Raw genomic sequence first — 17,885 nt, forward strand, 5'->3', positions numbered from 1 at the left:
TAGCAACTGATATCCTGATGCCTGCTCAAGCCAGCATACTGAAGAATGATCAGCACATAAAGAAAAAACTTAGGGCTCACTGGCTTCTCAGCTAGTTAGGGGATAAGGGCACTGAATCTGAATTCAGTTGCAACACGGAAGGAGCCGAGGTTTTCTTGCAGCTCAGAAGTTTATTAATGAAGGAGTACTGGGCCAGTTGGTGTTTACATGCTTGAACCCTGCAGCCCTGTTTCCTGGCTGTAGTGAGGAAGAGGACTGGCTGCTCTGTAAGCCACAGGTGTCATCTCAGGAACATACTGAGCCCTCTCTCCTGGATCCCTGTTGCCATATCTGGGGTCCAGCACTATCAGATAGACTCTTCTGTTTCTTGTGCCTAAGCTGAAGGGATGATATTTTTTAGGATTTCAGCATAGTAGGGGCTAAATACCTGCTGGTTGTGATGCATAAGACTAACAAACTTCCAACCCAGTTCTGCCAACTCCCCCTCGATGAAAATAAGGCCTCCAGGGAAGTCGAGCAGAGACTCCTGCATGCCACAAACCAAACAGCATTTGAGAAACAAACGGATCCGCTTATCTGTGAGCAAGAAAAAACAATGAAAAGGGAAAAATCAAAGAGGTTTCAAAAGAAATTCACAATGCCCTTGTACTCTCTGCTCACCAAAGTTGAAGTTAACTGAGATATTCACTTACCTACTTATCATTTGAATTAACCATATAAATGAAATTTGTTTTTTGTTTTGTTTTGTTTTGTTTTGGCATAGGGAATTTTATCAAGCTCTCAAAGATAATACATGATCAAAAGATGATGAGCTAGTTAAGTTCTGACTCTTCATAATATTATGTGGCTTTAAGTGAGATCCTGGTGTGCTTTTGGCCTACTAAGAGGACCCTAGGCATTGTACCTGAAATTCTAAGGGCACGCATTGCAGCCGGTGCACTAAGTTCAGGCCCACACACCCAAATAAGACTATATTAAAATGCAAAAGTTAAAGCAAGCTGGCCAAGTTCACTGCTTCCATTCCAGCATGAAATATGTTCTACAGCCTAAGTCAGGATCAGTGTTTTGGAGAGGAGTAGAGGCCTGCATGGTAACTTAAAGCTAGGGATAAAGAAAGGTTTTCCTACTATAAATCTTAGACTATAGTTAGAGATGACCGGGGATAACTTAGAAGGTTTTGTGGGACAGTATTTCACACCTGTAAGTTACATATCATAACTGCAGATCCACCTAAAAAACATACATTCACTTTCAAACTGAAAAGGATATATTTCAACTCTGTACATTATAGATAAGGAAACTAAAGCCAAAAGACATTCCCAATGATTGTGCTTTTCCCTTTTTAAATAGTTCCATAACTGACTTTCAGAGTTGAGTCTACCTTCTCATCCTCCACATTTTTCCCCACCCCCCACCACCACCAAGGGACTCTTACCAATGATAATACGAACACAGTTATCCTTTTTAGAGATGTTTTGGAGTTGGCCTATAAGAGATGCTGTGCTTTCGCAGCTCAGGGCACTGAGGCCCATGTCTCTGAGGCCTTGGTGGATTTCCTGAGACACTTGTTCACTCACATTCAGCATAGCATCTTCAGGCCTAGACAATAAAGCACAAAAAGCAGAGTGTCCCATAAAGAACCTAATACCAGAAGCCAAGTCCACTCAAAGGAGAATCCCAGCTCCCCACTGCTAGTAGCAGGACCCAATGAGCAGGTGAATATCTTCAGTGTTACCCTCAAGGTGTCAACTAATTTCATACATAAAGTACTATATTCCACTTCAAGGAAAACAAGATAACTTGGGCAAGGGTTCAGTTCTATACTTGGATCTATTCAGCATTTTTTAGTCCCATAAACTTTAAATATTGTTTTAAGATTTTTCTTGGAAATTTTCCATGGTTGTTTTTTCTACTTCTCTAATTAAATTGCAAATATATTTATAGACCTGGACTTCTAATTCTTCATTTTACTTTAGTTGTGGTGCCCTGCATATAGTAAATGATCAATCAATATTATTGAACAACTGATATCTGGATATATACACAAATTTAGGGTCACCCATTCAAGCATATAATGACTCATCCTTAACAAACATGATAATGGATAATTTGTAGTAAATTAGCCTCCACACTCTCCTATTTGGAAAGAAGTTTTATTTTTCTCTATCCCAAGCCTCAGTACTACTTATCAAAATATATTAACGGTCTCTGCAGATGATTTCCAAGGTCCTTTGTGTGGTTTCAGAGAATAGCAATAATACATTACTCGCCTATATCCCAAAAACCACCTAATATTTTCAACTCTAAGAAAGAACTATGAAGCTTACCCAGAGCTACATTCCTCCATCAGGGCCTTGATTATGCATTTCAATTTAGCCACAAATTCAGGTGACCTGAATAAAGCATTACCAGAGAAACTTCTGGCCACTAGCATGACTGAGGACAGGATGGTTAACTGCTGCAGCTGAGACTCCATCTCCTGCAGCCGTATTCTGTCCATCAGCAAAGTCTGGTAAGGCAGGGAAGAGCAGACTGTCAGGAGAGGAAGGCTCTAGTGGAGGTGTTGAATACAAAGAGGCAATACTTTAACACACATTCCTACCTCAGGGAACTCTTCATCATCAGGATCCCAGAGAAGAAGGTTCAGGTAACCCTGGTATAGCACCATTGTGGGACTGGGGAGCTCTGACTTGTTAGCTTCCCAATTTGGAGATGAACTTGGAGATGGTGTAGTGAGATCTCTTGCTGCTTTGGTTAGCCATTGTGTAGTGAAATCAAGGAGATCTATGGCAGAGAAAGGAATATGTAAGTGACTTCAAACTCCAAGGCTTGAAGACTAAGGCTTTAAGATATACTTTTGGTCAATAAAGAAGTGATTTTGTAGGCCTGTCTTAGAGGAAATTTCCTTCTCTTTACTCTTTATCCAAGGAAGAAACTTCCTATTCAAAGAGAAAATGCAGATTCAAGATCAAATCTCCCCTCTTCTGCCCTTAAATTTTAAACATACCAGGCTGCTTGTCAAGGAGTTCCTGGAATTTAGCTCGTTCATACTGGACAGAATGTTCCTGAAGGTAGGGTCGAAGGCTCTGAATAGTATAATTTACCATGTCCATTTTCATTAGACCCAGAACATAGAAGATACCCCTGTCATAATGAGAAATTAAATATTTAGGCTATAAAAGGAAATCTAATGTGGAATGGTGGAATCCAAGCAAGGAGTCTTAAAATCATAGTATTTTAGAGTTAAAAGAGGCCTTAAAAACAATAGTCCTACTTCAATTTACAAATAAAGATGCTATGGTGAGGGACAAGGTCACAGAGTGGGTTGTTAACAGAGCTAGAGACAGATACATGTTCTGAGCTTTTAGTTACCAGGCTAGAGGTCTTTTTACTGTAGCCACTTTGTCTTCTCAGAAAAAGGGTCGTCTGTGGAAGAAAAATGACCAAAGTCCTAACAACTGTCTGTGGGTAGCTGGAATGATGATGATTGTATTTCTAACTAATTGGGCCTATCATTTTACCATTTTGGGTCTCAGTTCTTCCAGCTGTGAAACAGGTTTGAGTTAGGACACATAGGAGGGCATCTGGGAAATGACTGCTTGAAAACTTTAAAAGAATTTCTGTACTCTAATGTCTACACAGCATCAGTTCTTAAGAGAAATCCAAATTATCTGAAGATCATCAAAAAGGCCATGAGAGACTGCCTTTGGAAAATAAAAGCCAAAAGTCCCAGGAGGAAAAAAATAGGTATCAATCAGTTCTTCAGTATAGAAGAGCTAGACAAGGCAGAGGCTGAAACACAGTATCTGGCTCAGAGTTTTCTGGTATGGCGATTTCAAAGACAGTATCTCTAGTTTCTTACCTCAGTAACTGCACAGGATCTGTTATGCTCTCTAGTTTCTGCACTGCTTCATCTCGGACTGGTGCACACAGCAGTGTCATCAAATTAAGAACGTAGTTAGAGAGATGAGGGACATCTAGGGCCCCATGCTCTGCTTCCTGCTTTAAGAGATCCATATCTAGAGCTTCTTCAATCTCATTTCTTATACGGTTCTGGCGTGGTAATAGCAGGGATAGCAAGATCTGTACAGAAAAGAAAATCAGTGGAGCCAAATTGTTTAGAATCCTAAACATTCTCCAAAGAACAACCCTCTAATAGCAAAGGTATCCCAGCCTATGTCTTGTGGGGGGTCCAGAAACTAGGTCTCTAAATTTCTTACAGAGAAATTTCTCTCTGTTTAGGAGCCAATTATAATTCAAGACTTAGTTTTATACATTTATTTATAAATTATTTTATTAATTTATTTATTGTTTCAAGTATACATTGATTAGACATCTATATTGTTCATAAAATGATCCCCCCAATTAGCCCTCCACTTAGCAATCATATTAATGCTAACTGCGTTCCCTATGCCATCCTCCCCATCTCTGTGCCCAACTATCGACTACTAATTTGTACTTCTTTAACCCTTCACCCAACTCTCCCAGCCCCCCAAACCTCCTCCCCTCTGTCCATCATCAAATTGTCCACTATATTTGTGAGTCTGTTTTTAATTAGTTTGTACTTTTTGTTTCTTAGGTACCACATATAAGTGAAATCATATGGTATTTATCTTTATCTAACTTCTTTCACTCAGCATAAGAACCTCTAGGTCCATCAATATCATCGTAAACCGCAGGACTTCATTTTTTAATGGCTGCATAATATTCCATCGTATATATGAACCATAATTTCTTTATCCAATCATCTGTTGATGGGCATTTCGGCTGCTCCCATATTTTGGCTATTGTAAATTGTGTTGCCATAAATGTTGGAGTTCATAGATCTTTATGAATTATTGTTTTGGTTTTCTTTGGATAAATACCCAGAAGTGCAATTGCTGGGTCAAAAGGTATATCCATTTTTAATTTTTTGAGAAACATCCATACAGTTTTACATAGTAACTGTACCAATTTGCAATCTCACCAACAATGTATGAGGGTTCCCTTTTCTCCATATCCTTGCCAACACTTGTTTTTTGATTCATTGATGATAGCCATTCTGACAGGTATGAGGTGATATCTCACTGTGGTTTTAATTTGCATTTCTCTGATGATTAGCAACCTTGAGCATCTTTTCATATGTCTGTTAGCCATCTGTATTTCCTCTTTTGAGTAGTATCTGTCCAGGTCTTCTGCCAATTTTTTAATTGGATTGTTTGTTTTTTGTTGTTGTTGAATTGTATAAGTTCTTTATAAATTTTGGATATCAACTCCTTATCAGATGTATCATTAGCGAATATCATCTCCCAATAAGTCAGTTGTCTTTTTGTTGTGTTGATGGTTTCCCTTGCTTACAAAAACTTTTTAGTTTCATGTAGTCTCATTTGTTTATTTTTTCTTTTGTTTCCCTTGCCCAAGGAGATATATCTGAAAAGAAATACCTGTTAGTAATATTGGAAAGTTTACTGCCTATGTTTTCTTCTAAAAGTTTTATAGTCTTGGCTCTTACATTTAAGTCTTTAATACATTTTGAGTCTATTCTTGTATACAATGTAAGAATATGGTCCAGCTTCTTTTTTTGCATGTATCTGTGCAATTTTCCCAGCACCATTTATTGAAGAGACTGTCTTTACTCCATTGCATATTCAAACTTCTTTGTCATATATTAAGTGAGCGTATAGGTGTGGATTTATTTCTGGACTTTCTATTCAGTTCCATTGTGATCAATGTATCTGTTTTTATGCCAGTACCATGCTGTTTTGATTACTGTAGCCTTGTAGTATAGTTTGACATCAGGTAGTGTGAGACATCCAACTTTGATCTTCCTTCTCAAGATTGCCATGGCTATTTGGGTTTTTTTCATGGCTCCACATAAATTTTAGGATTATTTGTTCTAGCTCTGAAAAATGCCATTGGCATTTTGATAGGAATTGCACCGAATCTATAGATTGCTTTGGGTAGTATGGCCATTTTAACAATGTTGATTCTTCCTACCCATGAACAGAGCATATGCTTCCATTTATTGGTATTTCCTTCATTTTATTTTTTCAATGGCATAATTTTCTGAAAACAGGTCTTCTACCGTCTTGGTTAATTTGATTCCCAGGTATTTTATAGTTTTTGACACACTCGTAAATGGGATTGTTTTCTTAATTTCTGTTTCTGAAAGTTCATTGTTGGTGTATAAAAATACCACTGACTTCTGAATATTTATTTTGTAACTTGATACTTTATTGAACCCATTGGACAGTTCTAACAGTGTTTTGGTGGAATCTTTAGGGTTCTCTATATATAGTATCATGTCATCAGCAAATACCAAGAGTTTTACTTCTTCCTTTCCAATTTGGATGCCTTTTATTTCTCTTTCTTGTCTTATTGCTGTGGCTAAGATTTCCAATACAATGTTGAAGAGGAGTGGTGAAAGTGGGCATCCTTGTCTTGTTCCTGATCTTAAGGAAAATGCTTTTAGCCTTTTCCCATTGAGTTTGATGTTAGCTGTAGGTTTGTCAAATATGGCTTTTATTATGTTGAGGTATGTTCCCTCTATTCCCATTTTGCTGAGAGCTTTTATTCTAAATGAATGCTATATTTTGTCGAACGCTTTTTCTGCATCTATTGATATGATCATGTGTTTTATCTTTCAATTTGTTAACGTGGTGTATCACATTAATTGATTTGCGGATTTTGAACCAACCTGCATCCCAGGAATAGATCTAAGTTGATCATGGCATATGATGTGTTTAATGTATTGCTGAATTTGATTTGCTAATATTTTGTTGAGGATTTCTGTATCAATGTTCATAAATGGTAACAGCCTATAGTTTTCTTTTTTTGTTTCTGGTTTTGAAATTAAGGTAATGGTGGCTTCATAAAAGGAGTTAGGGAGCCTTTTCTCTTCTTGAATTTTTTGGAATAGTTTGAGAAGAATAGGTGATAATTCTTCTTGAATGTTTGTTAAAATTTGCCTCTGAAGCCATCTGGTCCAGGACTTTTGTTTTTTGGGAGGTTTTTGATTACTGATTCTATTTCATTGGTAGTAATCAGTCAGTTTAGATTTTCTGTTTCTTCTTGACACAGTCTTCAGAGATTGTATGTTTCTAGGAATAAGTCCATTTCTTGCAGATTGTCCAATTTGTTGGATTATAGTTGCCTGTAGTATTTTCTTATGATCCATTGTATTTCTGTGGAGATCATGGTTATTTCTCCTCTTTCATTTCTGATTTTATTTATTTGAGTCCTCTTTTTTCCTTAATGAGTCTGGCTAAGAGTCTGTCAATTTTATTTATCCTTTCAAAGAATCAGCTCTTGGTTTCTTAAATCTTTTATACTGTTTTTCAAGACTCTATTTCATTTCTTTCTACTATGATTTTTATTATTTCCTTTCTATTCACTTTGGGCTTTGATTGCTGTTCTTTTTCTCATTCAAGTGTAAGATTAGATTGTTTATTTGAGCTTTTCATTGTTTCTTGAGATGGATTTGTATTGCTATGAATGTCCCTCTTAGGATTGCTTTTGCTGTGTCCCATAAATTTTGAGTCATTGTGTTTTCATTTTCATTTGTCTCTAGTTATCTTTTTATTTCTTCCTTAATCTCATTAATAACCCATTCATTGTTTAGTAGTATGTTATTTAGCCTCCACGTGTTTTGTATTTTCCCGTTTTCTTTCTTGTAGTTGATCTCTAGTTTCATATCATTGTGATTGGGCAAGACAGCTGATATGATTTTAATCATGTTAAATTTATTAAGACTTGTTTTGTGTCTTAACATGTGGTCTATCCTAGAAAATGTTCCATGCACTCTTGAGAATGTATATTTTGGTGCTTTGGGGGAAAATGCTATGAAAAGATCTATTAAATCCATCTGGTCTAATGTATTTTTTGGGCCCATTGTTTCCTTATTGATTCTTTGCCTGGAAGATCTGTCCATTGGTGTCAATGGGGGGTTACAGTCTCCTACTATGTGTGTATTACTATTAATCTCTCCTTTTATGTCAGTTAATAATTGCTTTATGTATGTAGGTGCTCCTATGTTAAGTGTGTATATATTTATTAGGGTTATGTCCTCTTGATTTATCAATCCCTTTATCATTATATAATTCCCTTTTTTGTCTCCTATTATAGCCTTTGTTTCAAAGTCTATTTTATGGGATATAAGTACTGCTATCCCAGCTTTTTCAAATTTCCATGTGTAGTCTATGGCCATGCTACCCTGAACATGCCCAATCCCATATGATCTCGGAAGCCAAGCAAGGTCGGGCTTGGTAAGTACTTAGATGGGAGACCACCTAGAAAGACCAGGTGCTGTAGGCATAAAAAATAAAAGAGTAAAATAAAATAAAAATAAATAAAATTTCCATTTGTGTGAAATATCTTTTTCCATCCCTTTACTTTTAGTTTGTGAGTGTCGTTCAATCTGAAGTGAGTCTCTTGTAGACAGCATATTCACGGGTCTTGTTTTGTTATCCATTCAGCTACTCTATGTCTTTTGATTGGGGCATTTAATCCATTTACATTTAAAGTGATTACTGATAGGTACATGGTTACTCTCATTTTATTATTCATATTTGTTATTTTTATTTTCTTTTTTACCTCTTCTCTATTTACAGAAGACCCTTTAACATTTCTTGTAATGCTGGCTTATTGGTGATGAATTCTTTAAGTTTTTTTTTTCTCTCTAGGAAGCTCTTTATCTCACTTTCCATCTTAGTTGAAAGCCTTGCTGGATAGAGTATTCATGGTTGTAGATTCTTGTTTTTCATAACTTTGAATATTTCTTGACATTCCTTTCTGGCCTGCAAAGTTTCCATTGAAAAGGAAGCAGGCATTCTTATGGCGGTACCCTTGTAAGTAACTAGCTACCTTTTTCTTGCTGCTTGTAAGATTCTCTCTTTGTCTTTGACCATTGGCATTTTAATGATGATGTGTCTTGGTATATGTCTGTTTGAATTCCTCTTGTTTGGAACACTTTGTGCTTCCTGAACTTGTATGTCTTAATTCCTTTGCTGGGTTAGGAAAGTTTTCTGTCCTTATGTCTTCAAATAGATTCTCAATCCCTTGCTCTCTCGCTCCCTCTTCAGGTACTCCTATGAATCAGATATTTTTATGCTTCATGTTGTCCCAGAGGTCTCTTAAACTATTCTCATTTTTTTTCAATTCTTTCTTTTTGTTGTTCTTATTGGGTGTATTCAGCTACCTTGTCTTCTAATTTGCTAATTCGATCTTCCTTTCCATCCAATCTACTGTTGAATTCTTCTAATGTAGTCTTCATTTCAGTTATTGTATTCCTCATTTCTGTCTGGTTCATTTTTTATGGTTTATATGTCCTTTTTAATGCTTACTATCTCTTTGTTAAGGTTCTCGTTGTACTCATCTATTCTCCCCATAAGTTCATTCAGCACCCTTATAACTGTTATTCTGAACTCTGTCTCTGGTAGGTCATTTTCCTCCATTACATTTAGCTTATTTTCTAGAGTTCTCTCATTGCTTCATTTGTGGCATTTTCTTTGTTTTCTTATCTTATTAACCTCTCTGTGTTCATTTCTATATGTCAGGAATATTTGTTTCATCTCTCAGCCTTGGCCAGATGATCTAATGTGGAAGCTGTCCTGGGTGGCCAGTGTCACTCTCTCCCTGATCTCTTGTGCCGGGAGCTCTGGTCGTGACCTTTGTGTGGGTTGTGTGTGATCTTCTATTGTCGCCAATCCTTTATTGTTCTTAGTAGATCAGTGAGTGTGATTAACATTCAGGCTAATTGTAGGAATTGGCAGCACCCTCAAGATAGGAGTTGTTGTGTGGGGGCTGACCCCTCTGAGTGGGATTTGCCCTAGCAGGCTTTGTACTTGTAACCACTCTTTGTGTGTATCACTACTGGAAATAGTCAGGAGTTGCTCTGTTGTGGTCTGGTGCCAGTCTCCAGATGCTTTGGTTTTGTGGCCAATTGGGAGGGGCTCCCCCATAGGCTAACATCAGCTGCTGCTTTTGATTGCTCAGGACTACCCGGTGAGAACTACAAAGTGATCCACTGATGGTTGTTGCTTATGCTGGATCTCTGAAATGTGGTTCACAGCACTGGTCACCCACCAAGAATGGAGATGTAGCTTACTGTGCTGGCCGCTGTTGCTGAGATTGGAAATGCTGCCCACAGCGATGGCCACCCACTGTGAATACTTGGCCCTGAATCACTCAGAGTGGAGCTTGGCAACCATTCAACAGCAACTGCCCAGATCAGTCTGCAGGTTGGGTGGGGCAGGGTCTCAGAGAGCCAGTAGCAGTCGGATGAATACAGTCTCAGTCTTGCTGCAAATTTGGTAACTGTTGTGAATTCCCGCAGAAGACCCAGATCACAGCAAGACCAGCTGCTGTCTGGGACTAGCCCACAGGTCCCCAATATCTGCCAATTCAAGACTTTATTGGGATCAGTAATAACAGTAGTACTATATTATTTTCTCGGCAGAATGAGATAAAGATATAAATAAAAACAAGAGTGTGATTAAAAAGTGAATGATACAAAAAATAAAAATATACATCACCATAAGTTGATGAGGTATTCTTAATAACGGATAAAAACACTTTTAGATTGTTTAATTTCAAAGAGTAAAGATGAAATAGGCAAAGGAACCATTAAAGGGCACTTGAAATAGGCTTTTGAGTCAAAAGTTTTAAGTTCCTTGTGAACAAAGGCTCTCTTATTCATCTATGTGCTTCTGAAACACGTAAAACATAGTGGGGCTTCAGAAAAAAAAACCTGTTTAATTGAACGATGTCCTGTGTCATCATAGCAAGATCAACTCTCAAGCTTCATCTCATACAAATAAAATGAAAACTTTTCCATATTATCTATTTAAGTAATGGACCATATTCAGAAAGGATGTATGTTACTTAGGATACTAGTGGCCATCAATAGTCCAAAGGCCTGGGATGCCCATATACTTAACATCTACAAATACAAGATTGGTTACTCACCTCCTTAACTTCTTTTAGAAGTTCAAGAGCACAAGTGAAGTCAGGGGGAGTACTTGATAGCTGCTCTTTCAGATGGTTCCAAAAAGCATTGTACATTGTCTCAAAAAACTTTCCTTCCAGACTATAAGAAGGTTAAATGAGGAAATTGCTCTTTACTCAAAGAATTGATGTAGGATCATAATCTCCTAAATCCCAAACAGCATTTAAGATCATGAAAGACCATTAAATTGATAGGCCAAGAGCTATGTTTAGACTTGAGCAGAACTGAATTGAGTCCAGTCTCAGACGCAAAGGCATTGGCCAAACTCTCTCAGAAGAGTATCTCATGGTTCCAGCAAAGCCTTCTTCCTGTAAATAGGAACCATGAACTAGGGTTTGAGCCTCTGAGTGCTAGCCCTGGTTCTTCATCTAACCTAAATGTGTGCCTTAGGTTCCATATCTAGACATATACATTTGAACTAGATGATCTTTTTCTTTCAGTCTCGAAATCTAGGAAATAATTTTCTTTCTTGATATGACTTCTTGGTCTTACATGCACCTCAAACTCAGCAAGCCAAAAATTGAACTCATTATCTCCCCTTTTCAAACCTGCTTCTTGTTCATGAAAACCAGAAATCCTAGCTTTTTCCTCTTAAAAATACAATATTAATTCATGCATTTTGTTAAAAATTTTACAAACAATACACAGATAGCTGAACAAGGTCGAAGTTCCTCCCTAACACAACAATACCACTTGTGAGATGTCACTATTATTTATCTGGTGTGTACTAGAGTCCTTCTTAATTACTTTTCCCTCATCCCTATTATCCACTTGGTCACCAAATTCCAGAGATTTTGCTTCCTAAATATCTCTAGAATCCATCCCCATATACCATCATCTACTAACTGGACTATTTCAATAGTCTATTAAATGGCCTTCCTGCCCCAACGAAGTCTTACTCACACAATGCTATATATCTTTGTTTGAATCTGATTATGATGGCGTGCTCATTTAAAGTCCTTTAGGGCTCTCCTTTGCCTGTAGGATACATAACCCTTCATGATCCTATCCCACCACCTCTCTTACTTCATCGCCTTCCTCCTTCTAACACTCTATGTTACAACAATAACGATCTACTTAAAATGACTATATAATCATCTTCCACTATTCTATGCCTCTGCATATCATGTCCACTCCCAGGAAAATCTCCCCCCCCCAAACCACCTGAAAAGCACTGTTTATACTCCAAGAATCAACTCAAGCATTACTTTATCAAGAAAGTCTTCCCTGATCCTCCTCAGGCAGCTGAGCATGAACACAGAACTCCATATACTAAATGCGACAGAACTTATTACTGCACAATAACTATTTATTATTTTACTGTCTCCCCTATAGAAGCCTCTTGATGGCAAAGTCAGCATCTTACTTGTCTATATGTCCCCAGCACTCAACATTCTACCTACCACCTAGTAAGTACTCAATTAATGTTTGTTAAATAAATATCTGACAATGAGATCTCCCTTAGGAATCTATAACTGTAATTAGTATCATTTTATAAACCCAAAGGTAAAACTAATAATCAATTATTTATAGATAACAGATAACCTCAAATTCTATTTCAACCTCTTTTCCAGCATCCATTGTGCATTACTACACTAGAATAAGACTTTTAATAACAAAGCAATGAAAATTAAGCTTTAGATAGTATTATTCCCTCTGCTTCATTTACTCGCCCCTCATCACTATCGTGACCCCTCAGGCACTTTAACAGACCTTCACTCTCCTAGTTTTACTTTCGATGGAACCCTAATAACATGAAAATAAATCTAATTCAGGCTCCAGGGACAGTGAAGGCAGCAAAGAAGATGCTAGAAGACCTGTGTTTTGGTAAAAACTTAATTCAGGGAAGTTGTACCTGGCTCAAGTACCTGTTGGCAGCAAGCAAGGGCAAACTGAGGAGTGTGAAATTCAAGGGAAGCACTGACAGAGCAAGGGGATTTAATAATGGAATCCCCAAAGTAGCAAAATAACAGAAACATTTAAGGTGGGAAATTAGAAATGCCATACAATATAGGTTCCAACAACAAAAAAATTACCATTTAACTATTAAAAAAACATTAGAAGCATTCAATACATACTTACTAAATGACTCTTATTTATGCATTGTAATATCAATATAAGAAGAATCAAAATAAAGACTGATTTTATAGGGGTATTATTTATCAATGAGGTTATGATCTTGGTTTACGAAATCTTTATTGAGCTGACTATGAAACAGAAATGTTCCCTGAAATCTCTTATCTCATATAATGAGTTGGCAATACCACTATTAAAAAAGTAATCTTTTTATTTATACCTGTTTAATCTGTAGACAATTAAAAGAATAACTGCTAGAAGCTACTTCCTCCAAAACTGTCTGAGAAGATCTGAAATTCACTCTATGCTTTATTGTTAACTGGGAAACCAAAATGATGATAGGCATTGCATTGCTTTATTCTTTATTTAAATATAATTTTTCTGCTTTGACTCTTTGCAATTAATAATTACACTGATTACTCCTCTGCTTTATTTGTTGGTACTGTTTAAGACATACTCAAATACTTATTGTATTAATAAAAATGCTTCAACCCTGATAAAAAGTCATTTGTACTATGTACCAATGCCAGGGGGGATAAAATGAAAAACAAAATAAACAAAAAACAAAACCCAGAAGAGTCCATACCTGTTGGGTGGTAAAACATTCTCTTCCATACAGAAATCTTGGTTTACCACAATTTCATGAGCAATGCTAAGCTTAGAAACTTTGTTAACTGTCTCTATCAGATCTGCAACAGAAAGTGCTTCGGGTTGGCTCTCTGGAAAAAGGCATAGCAGTCATCGTCAGCAGGGAACCCCACAAGAAGAATTTCTGTTTTGTTCAGAGATTCATTCAACCAAGTAAAGCCCTCAAATTTAGAGTCATCAAACAGATCTTACACAGATTTCATCATTTTAGTATTTGACGTGTTCTGAACTCTTTGCCCTTCAACAGCACTGGAAACACAGAGAAGTCAAGCATGACAACAGTAGTTCATGAAAAGCAAAAAGTGAAACTGATTTTTAAAACTTTTTGCTTGAAATGTCCAAACTATAAGTAAAATACACACACAAAAACCCAATGAATGAGTCGTGGTTTATAAAATAAAAACTTATTTAAAAGTTATTGTTTCTATTGTCCTCGTTCTACCTCTGATGAGATAAGAAGATACACTAGATGAGAGTTTCCTTATAGATAATACCACAAATCTTGCCAGATGGCTCTAAGGCTGAACCATGTTTAAAACATGGATACAAAATCTGGAGATTGATTCCACAAACCAATAAAATTTTTAAAAAATATTGAATTACTTACAGTGATTTGCCAATTTTTATTTTTTCCATATGCGGACATTAAGGCAAACAAACAAAAACTTCACCTTACCATCATCCAAATAATCACTTCATTAAGGGAAAAAAAAACATATTTTAACATCTCAAAACACAGAAAGGAAATACAGTCAGAATAAAGAGATCATTTAAATTGAATCAATGTAACTTTATTTAAAAACCTCATTACAACATCTTTGTTTCATTTCACTCAAGATTGGTAAGAACTTTATCACACTGGCATTGGAATTTGAGAACCACTGTTCTTAGCTCATTACATAACTACTTACAGCAATGATACATAGTAAACACATATAGTAATTATAATTACTTGGTATATAAAATAAAACATGCAATAAAACTATTTTCTCACTCACTTTCAATGTAGTTCCATAACTTGTTCAGAGATATAATAAAACCCACATATGAAAATCCTAAAAATCCACACCAAGGAGATTGTTTGCTTATGCACATTTAAAAAGTCTTTCAACCAAAGTTAGTAGCATAAATTCACATTTAATTTCTACACTAACTAAAAAGCTGCAAAGTTAAAATATACCATTTAATTGATCACTAAACCACTTATTTGGGAGACACTATGAACTAAGACTTGTGCCATTCTGTTTACTAGCAGTGACTCTAAGTGGTCACCAGAGAAACCTATATTATTCAACTTAATATAATTGTGGCTTCCAACTATTTTTCCCATTTCTGTCGTCAGGTGTATAGATCAGGTTGCTTCATTTTGACAGATCTTAAGATTGATGTTTGGTTAAATTCATTGTATATTATTGTAAAAGAACTGCAATTTGAGTTCCTATGAGGTTGGATTAGTCAAACAAAACCTCAAATAAATGCCTACCATAAGGTGTGAAAGAGCTTTAATGCTCCTATGTATACAGAAAAACACTGTTATTATAGATCTAAAGACTTTACCCTAAAGCAATAATAATTATTATCTCAACAAAGCACCCCTGAGAAAGGATAGAACATAATTTAAGCTATAGATTATTTAGATTTCTTCACATCTGTCCTAGATATACCATTTACAACACAAAAAAATTAAAATATAAGAATGAAATCTATATCTCACTTTTTGAACTAACTCAAACATTCTCATGTCTTGTCAAACACAAGTAATTACACTTTTTTGGGTTCTTTCTGTAGAAACAAAATGTCTTTCATTTTAGCTGCTAATCAGAGGCCTAGGTCCTATATGTAAAGATTGGAGGGGGGGAAAGACAAGGAAAAGAATAATTTAAAAGAGGAGTAGTGAAAGGATGAAGAAAAAAATGCAAGGTTGCAAGAGCCTTCTATGTTCCTTAAGGGCACTTAAGCCACAGGCTCTCTATTCCTTTAACTCAACTATTAAGTACTACCCAAGGAAGTGATAGAATTCTAGACCTACCAGGAGAGCGATCATCTAAATGGAAGCTCTTGTTTTCCTGGCTTTTCCCTGGTGTTTTAGGCTTATGGGCCCCAGTCTCTGCTTCACTGGTATCATTCTGATGCACAGTTTCCTTAATCTTGGGCATCTTGATGTTATCTGGAATTGAGGTGAAAAGAGGCAAGCTATTGATGGTATATGGTCTGGCTCTGATGCAGGAATGAGGGGGGGGAGGGCTCTTCCACTACCATTTTGTTCCTTGATGGCTGAATTTGCTGCTCCCAGTTCAGGAGGTTATGGACAAGGGCTTCAAGGGCCTGTCATTGAAACAACTGGGGTCCTCAAATAGCCTGGGGGGTAAGGAGAACTTGGGACTAGTGGGGCTGCCTTTCCTGAAATCAAAGTTTAGTGTCAGGCAAGCAGAAGAAGAAATCGAGTCCCAAAGATGGGCAACAACTTGCCAGAGGATACACTGTACATGACTAACCGAGCTGGAGAGGAAACTTCCTTGACTTTGGCTATCTTTATTTACTTCAGGAATGACGCCCTCCATCCTTAACTTTTGCCCCAGGCTCTTCTTTGATTATGAAGAGCGCTGGCCACTGGATTCAGGCAGCAAGAAATCCCCGCGGCCTTTGGGACCCTGTTCTCTCACCTCCTTGCAGTCCTTGACCCGCTGCCCAGCACCTGCATCTGCTAGTAAAGCCCCTCTGCCTAGCCAATCTGGTCTTGGGGCATACCATGGGGAACAGAGCAAGAGGGGAGATCATTGGGAAGGGGTTGGACGGAACCATAGGGATGATAAGACCTACATGCAGTGCACCCCTGCCAACGACTCTAGGTAGAAGAGTCCAAAAACTGAAAACAAAGGGTGGCCAATCTCCCCCGTACTGGGACTAATCATGTGTCCAGGGTACCATGGGAACCAAAAGAGCAGGAGAGAGGCAAGCAGAGGTGCACCGTTGGGCGATAGAGGAGGGAGGAAGAGGTTCTCCAAGAGGAGGCTTTGGGCTCTTACTCTTATTTGTAGGTTCAAAGACCCTCCAGTCCATTTCCTCCCCCACGGGATAGGAGCTATCTAAAGTCATTACCCTCTCTCCCCGAGGGGAAAAAAATCATTTAAATACTCATTTCATACTGCTCATGTAACCTTAGAAATGAGGAACCAACAGGGTTACAGAATTCCTAAATTCTGTTTTGAGGTTTTTCTTTTTGTTTTAGTGAATGCTCCACAAATGAGAAAGAGACAAATAAGCTGTTAAATTCTCGTTTTACAAATCTAAAAAACAAGGATCATTGTAAAGGTCTGGCCCCAGTAAACTGGTGAAGGGGAACGACCACATGTCTGAGGGAGCCTAGGTTTGGTTGGTTCTTCCAACTGAATTTCCAGCATGTTCATTAAAATTCAATTTTGAGCCTCGGAGATCGTCTAGAACCTGAGGGTGCTGGAATAAATGACTCTAAGGGTCCTCATGTTTCTCAATCTTTACTCTCAGTCTACTTTTTCACTCTACTGACCAGTTACCAGAGTGATATCAGGACCTCAGGATTGGCCCATTTAAGATTTTTGTGGTGCGTGTGTGTGTGTGTGTGTGTGGATACATACACGTACACATATACATATGCATATGCATATACATATACATATACGATGTTTCTAAACTATTATATCTCTTTTATCCTGACTTAATTTTTAACCCATTAACTTTTTTTTTCATAAAACGACTGTAATTTGACCAAATTCTCATCTTGATTCTTTTCTTGTTAGTATCAATAATGAAGTGTGGATATTTTGCACATGTGTATTTTGAAAAAGCAAACTTTAGAGGAGAGGTCCAAGAACTTTCCCGACTAAGGAAACTTCATGCCATCCTCCAGATACAAGAAGATATAAGGTGTCTTGGCTAGTAAAGTTACTTCTTAGCTAAAGTGTGTACAATGCTAATAAATACTAAATCTGAATAACTTCCTTATCCTCTCCTGATATTTGCCTCAGTAATGTCAACTGTGAAACAAAATGCTATCACACAAAACCCAGGAGAAATGGTTAAATATATTTTTTCTTGATTTGAACATCAAATTTTTCATTCATAAAGTATATGTTTCACTATATCAGATCATTTCTCCTTTTAAAAATCAAATTTCTACTTGGTTTGTTTCTAAGAAACT

At 37.1% G+C, this 17,885-nt stretch overlaps 1 protein-coding gene and 1 pseudogene across 1 annotated transcript; one reads left to right on the forward strand and one right to left on the reverse strand.

Moving 5' to 3' along the window:
* Positions 1-373: 373 nt before the first annotated feature.
* LOC107498753 (T-complex protein 11 X-linked protein 2) lies at positions 374-16,390 on the reverse strand. The gene is made up of 10 exons (XM_016122229.2): positions 16,372-16,390; positions 15,738-15,875; positions 13,647-13,779; positions 10,945-11,065; positions 3,863-4,083; positions 3,008-3,144; positions 2,603-2,784; positions 2,328-2,509; positions 1,436-1,599; positions 374-576 (listed from the first exon to the last, which is right to left on the reverse strand). The coding sequence occupies exons 2-10, from the start codon at positions 15,862-15,864 to the stop codon at positions 374-376; spliced, it is 1,470 nt and encodes a 489-aa protein (XP_015977715.2). The 5' UTR covers positions 15,865-15,875; positions 16,372-16,390.
* LOC118608392 lies at positions 8,174-8,292 on the forward strand (annotated as a pseudogene).
* Positions 16,391-17,885: the final 1,495 nt, after the last annotated feature.

Source organism: Rousettus aegyptiacus, unplaced genomic scaffold, assembly GCF_014176215.1.
Source record: "Rousettus aegyptiacus isolate mRouAeg1 unplaced genomic scaffold, mRouAeg1.p scaffold_m13_p_9, whole genome shotgun sequence".
In the NCBI taxonomy this organism is placed as follows: domain Eukaryota; kingdom Metazoa; phylum Chordata; class Mammalia; order Chiroptera; family Pteropodidae; genus Rousettus; species Rousettus aegyptiacus.

What these genes read in the sequence shown, in the direction of transcription:
- LOC107498753 (XM_016122229.2), bottom strand. Translation starts at nt 15,864, where the DNA reads ATGCCCAAGATTAAGGAAACTGTGCATCAGAATGATACCAGTGAAGCA. An exon ending in TTTAGATGATCGCTCTCCTG is followed by an intron (nt 13,780 to 15,737) that starts GTAGGTCTAGAA and finishes GCCTTTTTCCAG; the next exon opens with AGAGCCAACCCGAAGCACTT. An exon ending in ACTCCTTGACAAGCAGCCTG is followed by an intron (nt 2,785 to 3,007) that starts GTATGTTTAAAA and finishes TCTCTGCCATAG; the next exon opens with ATCTCCTTGATTTCACTACA.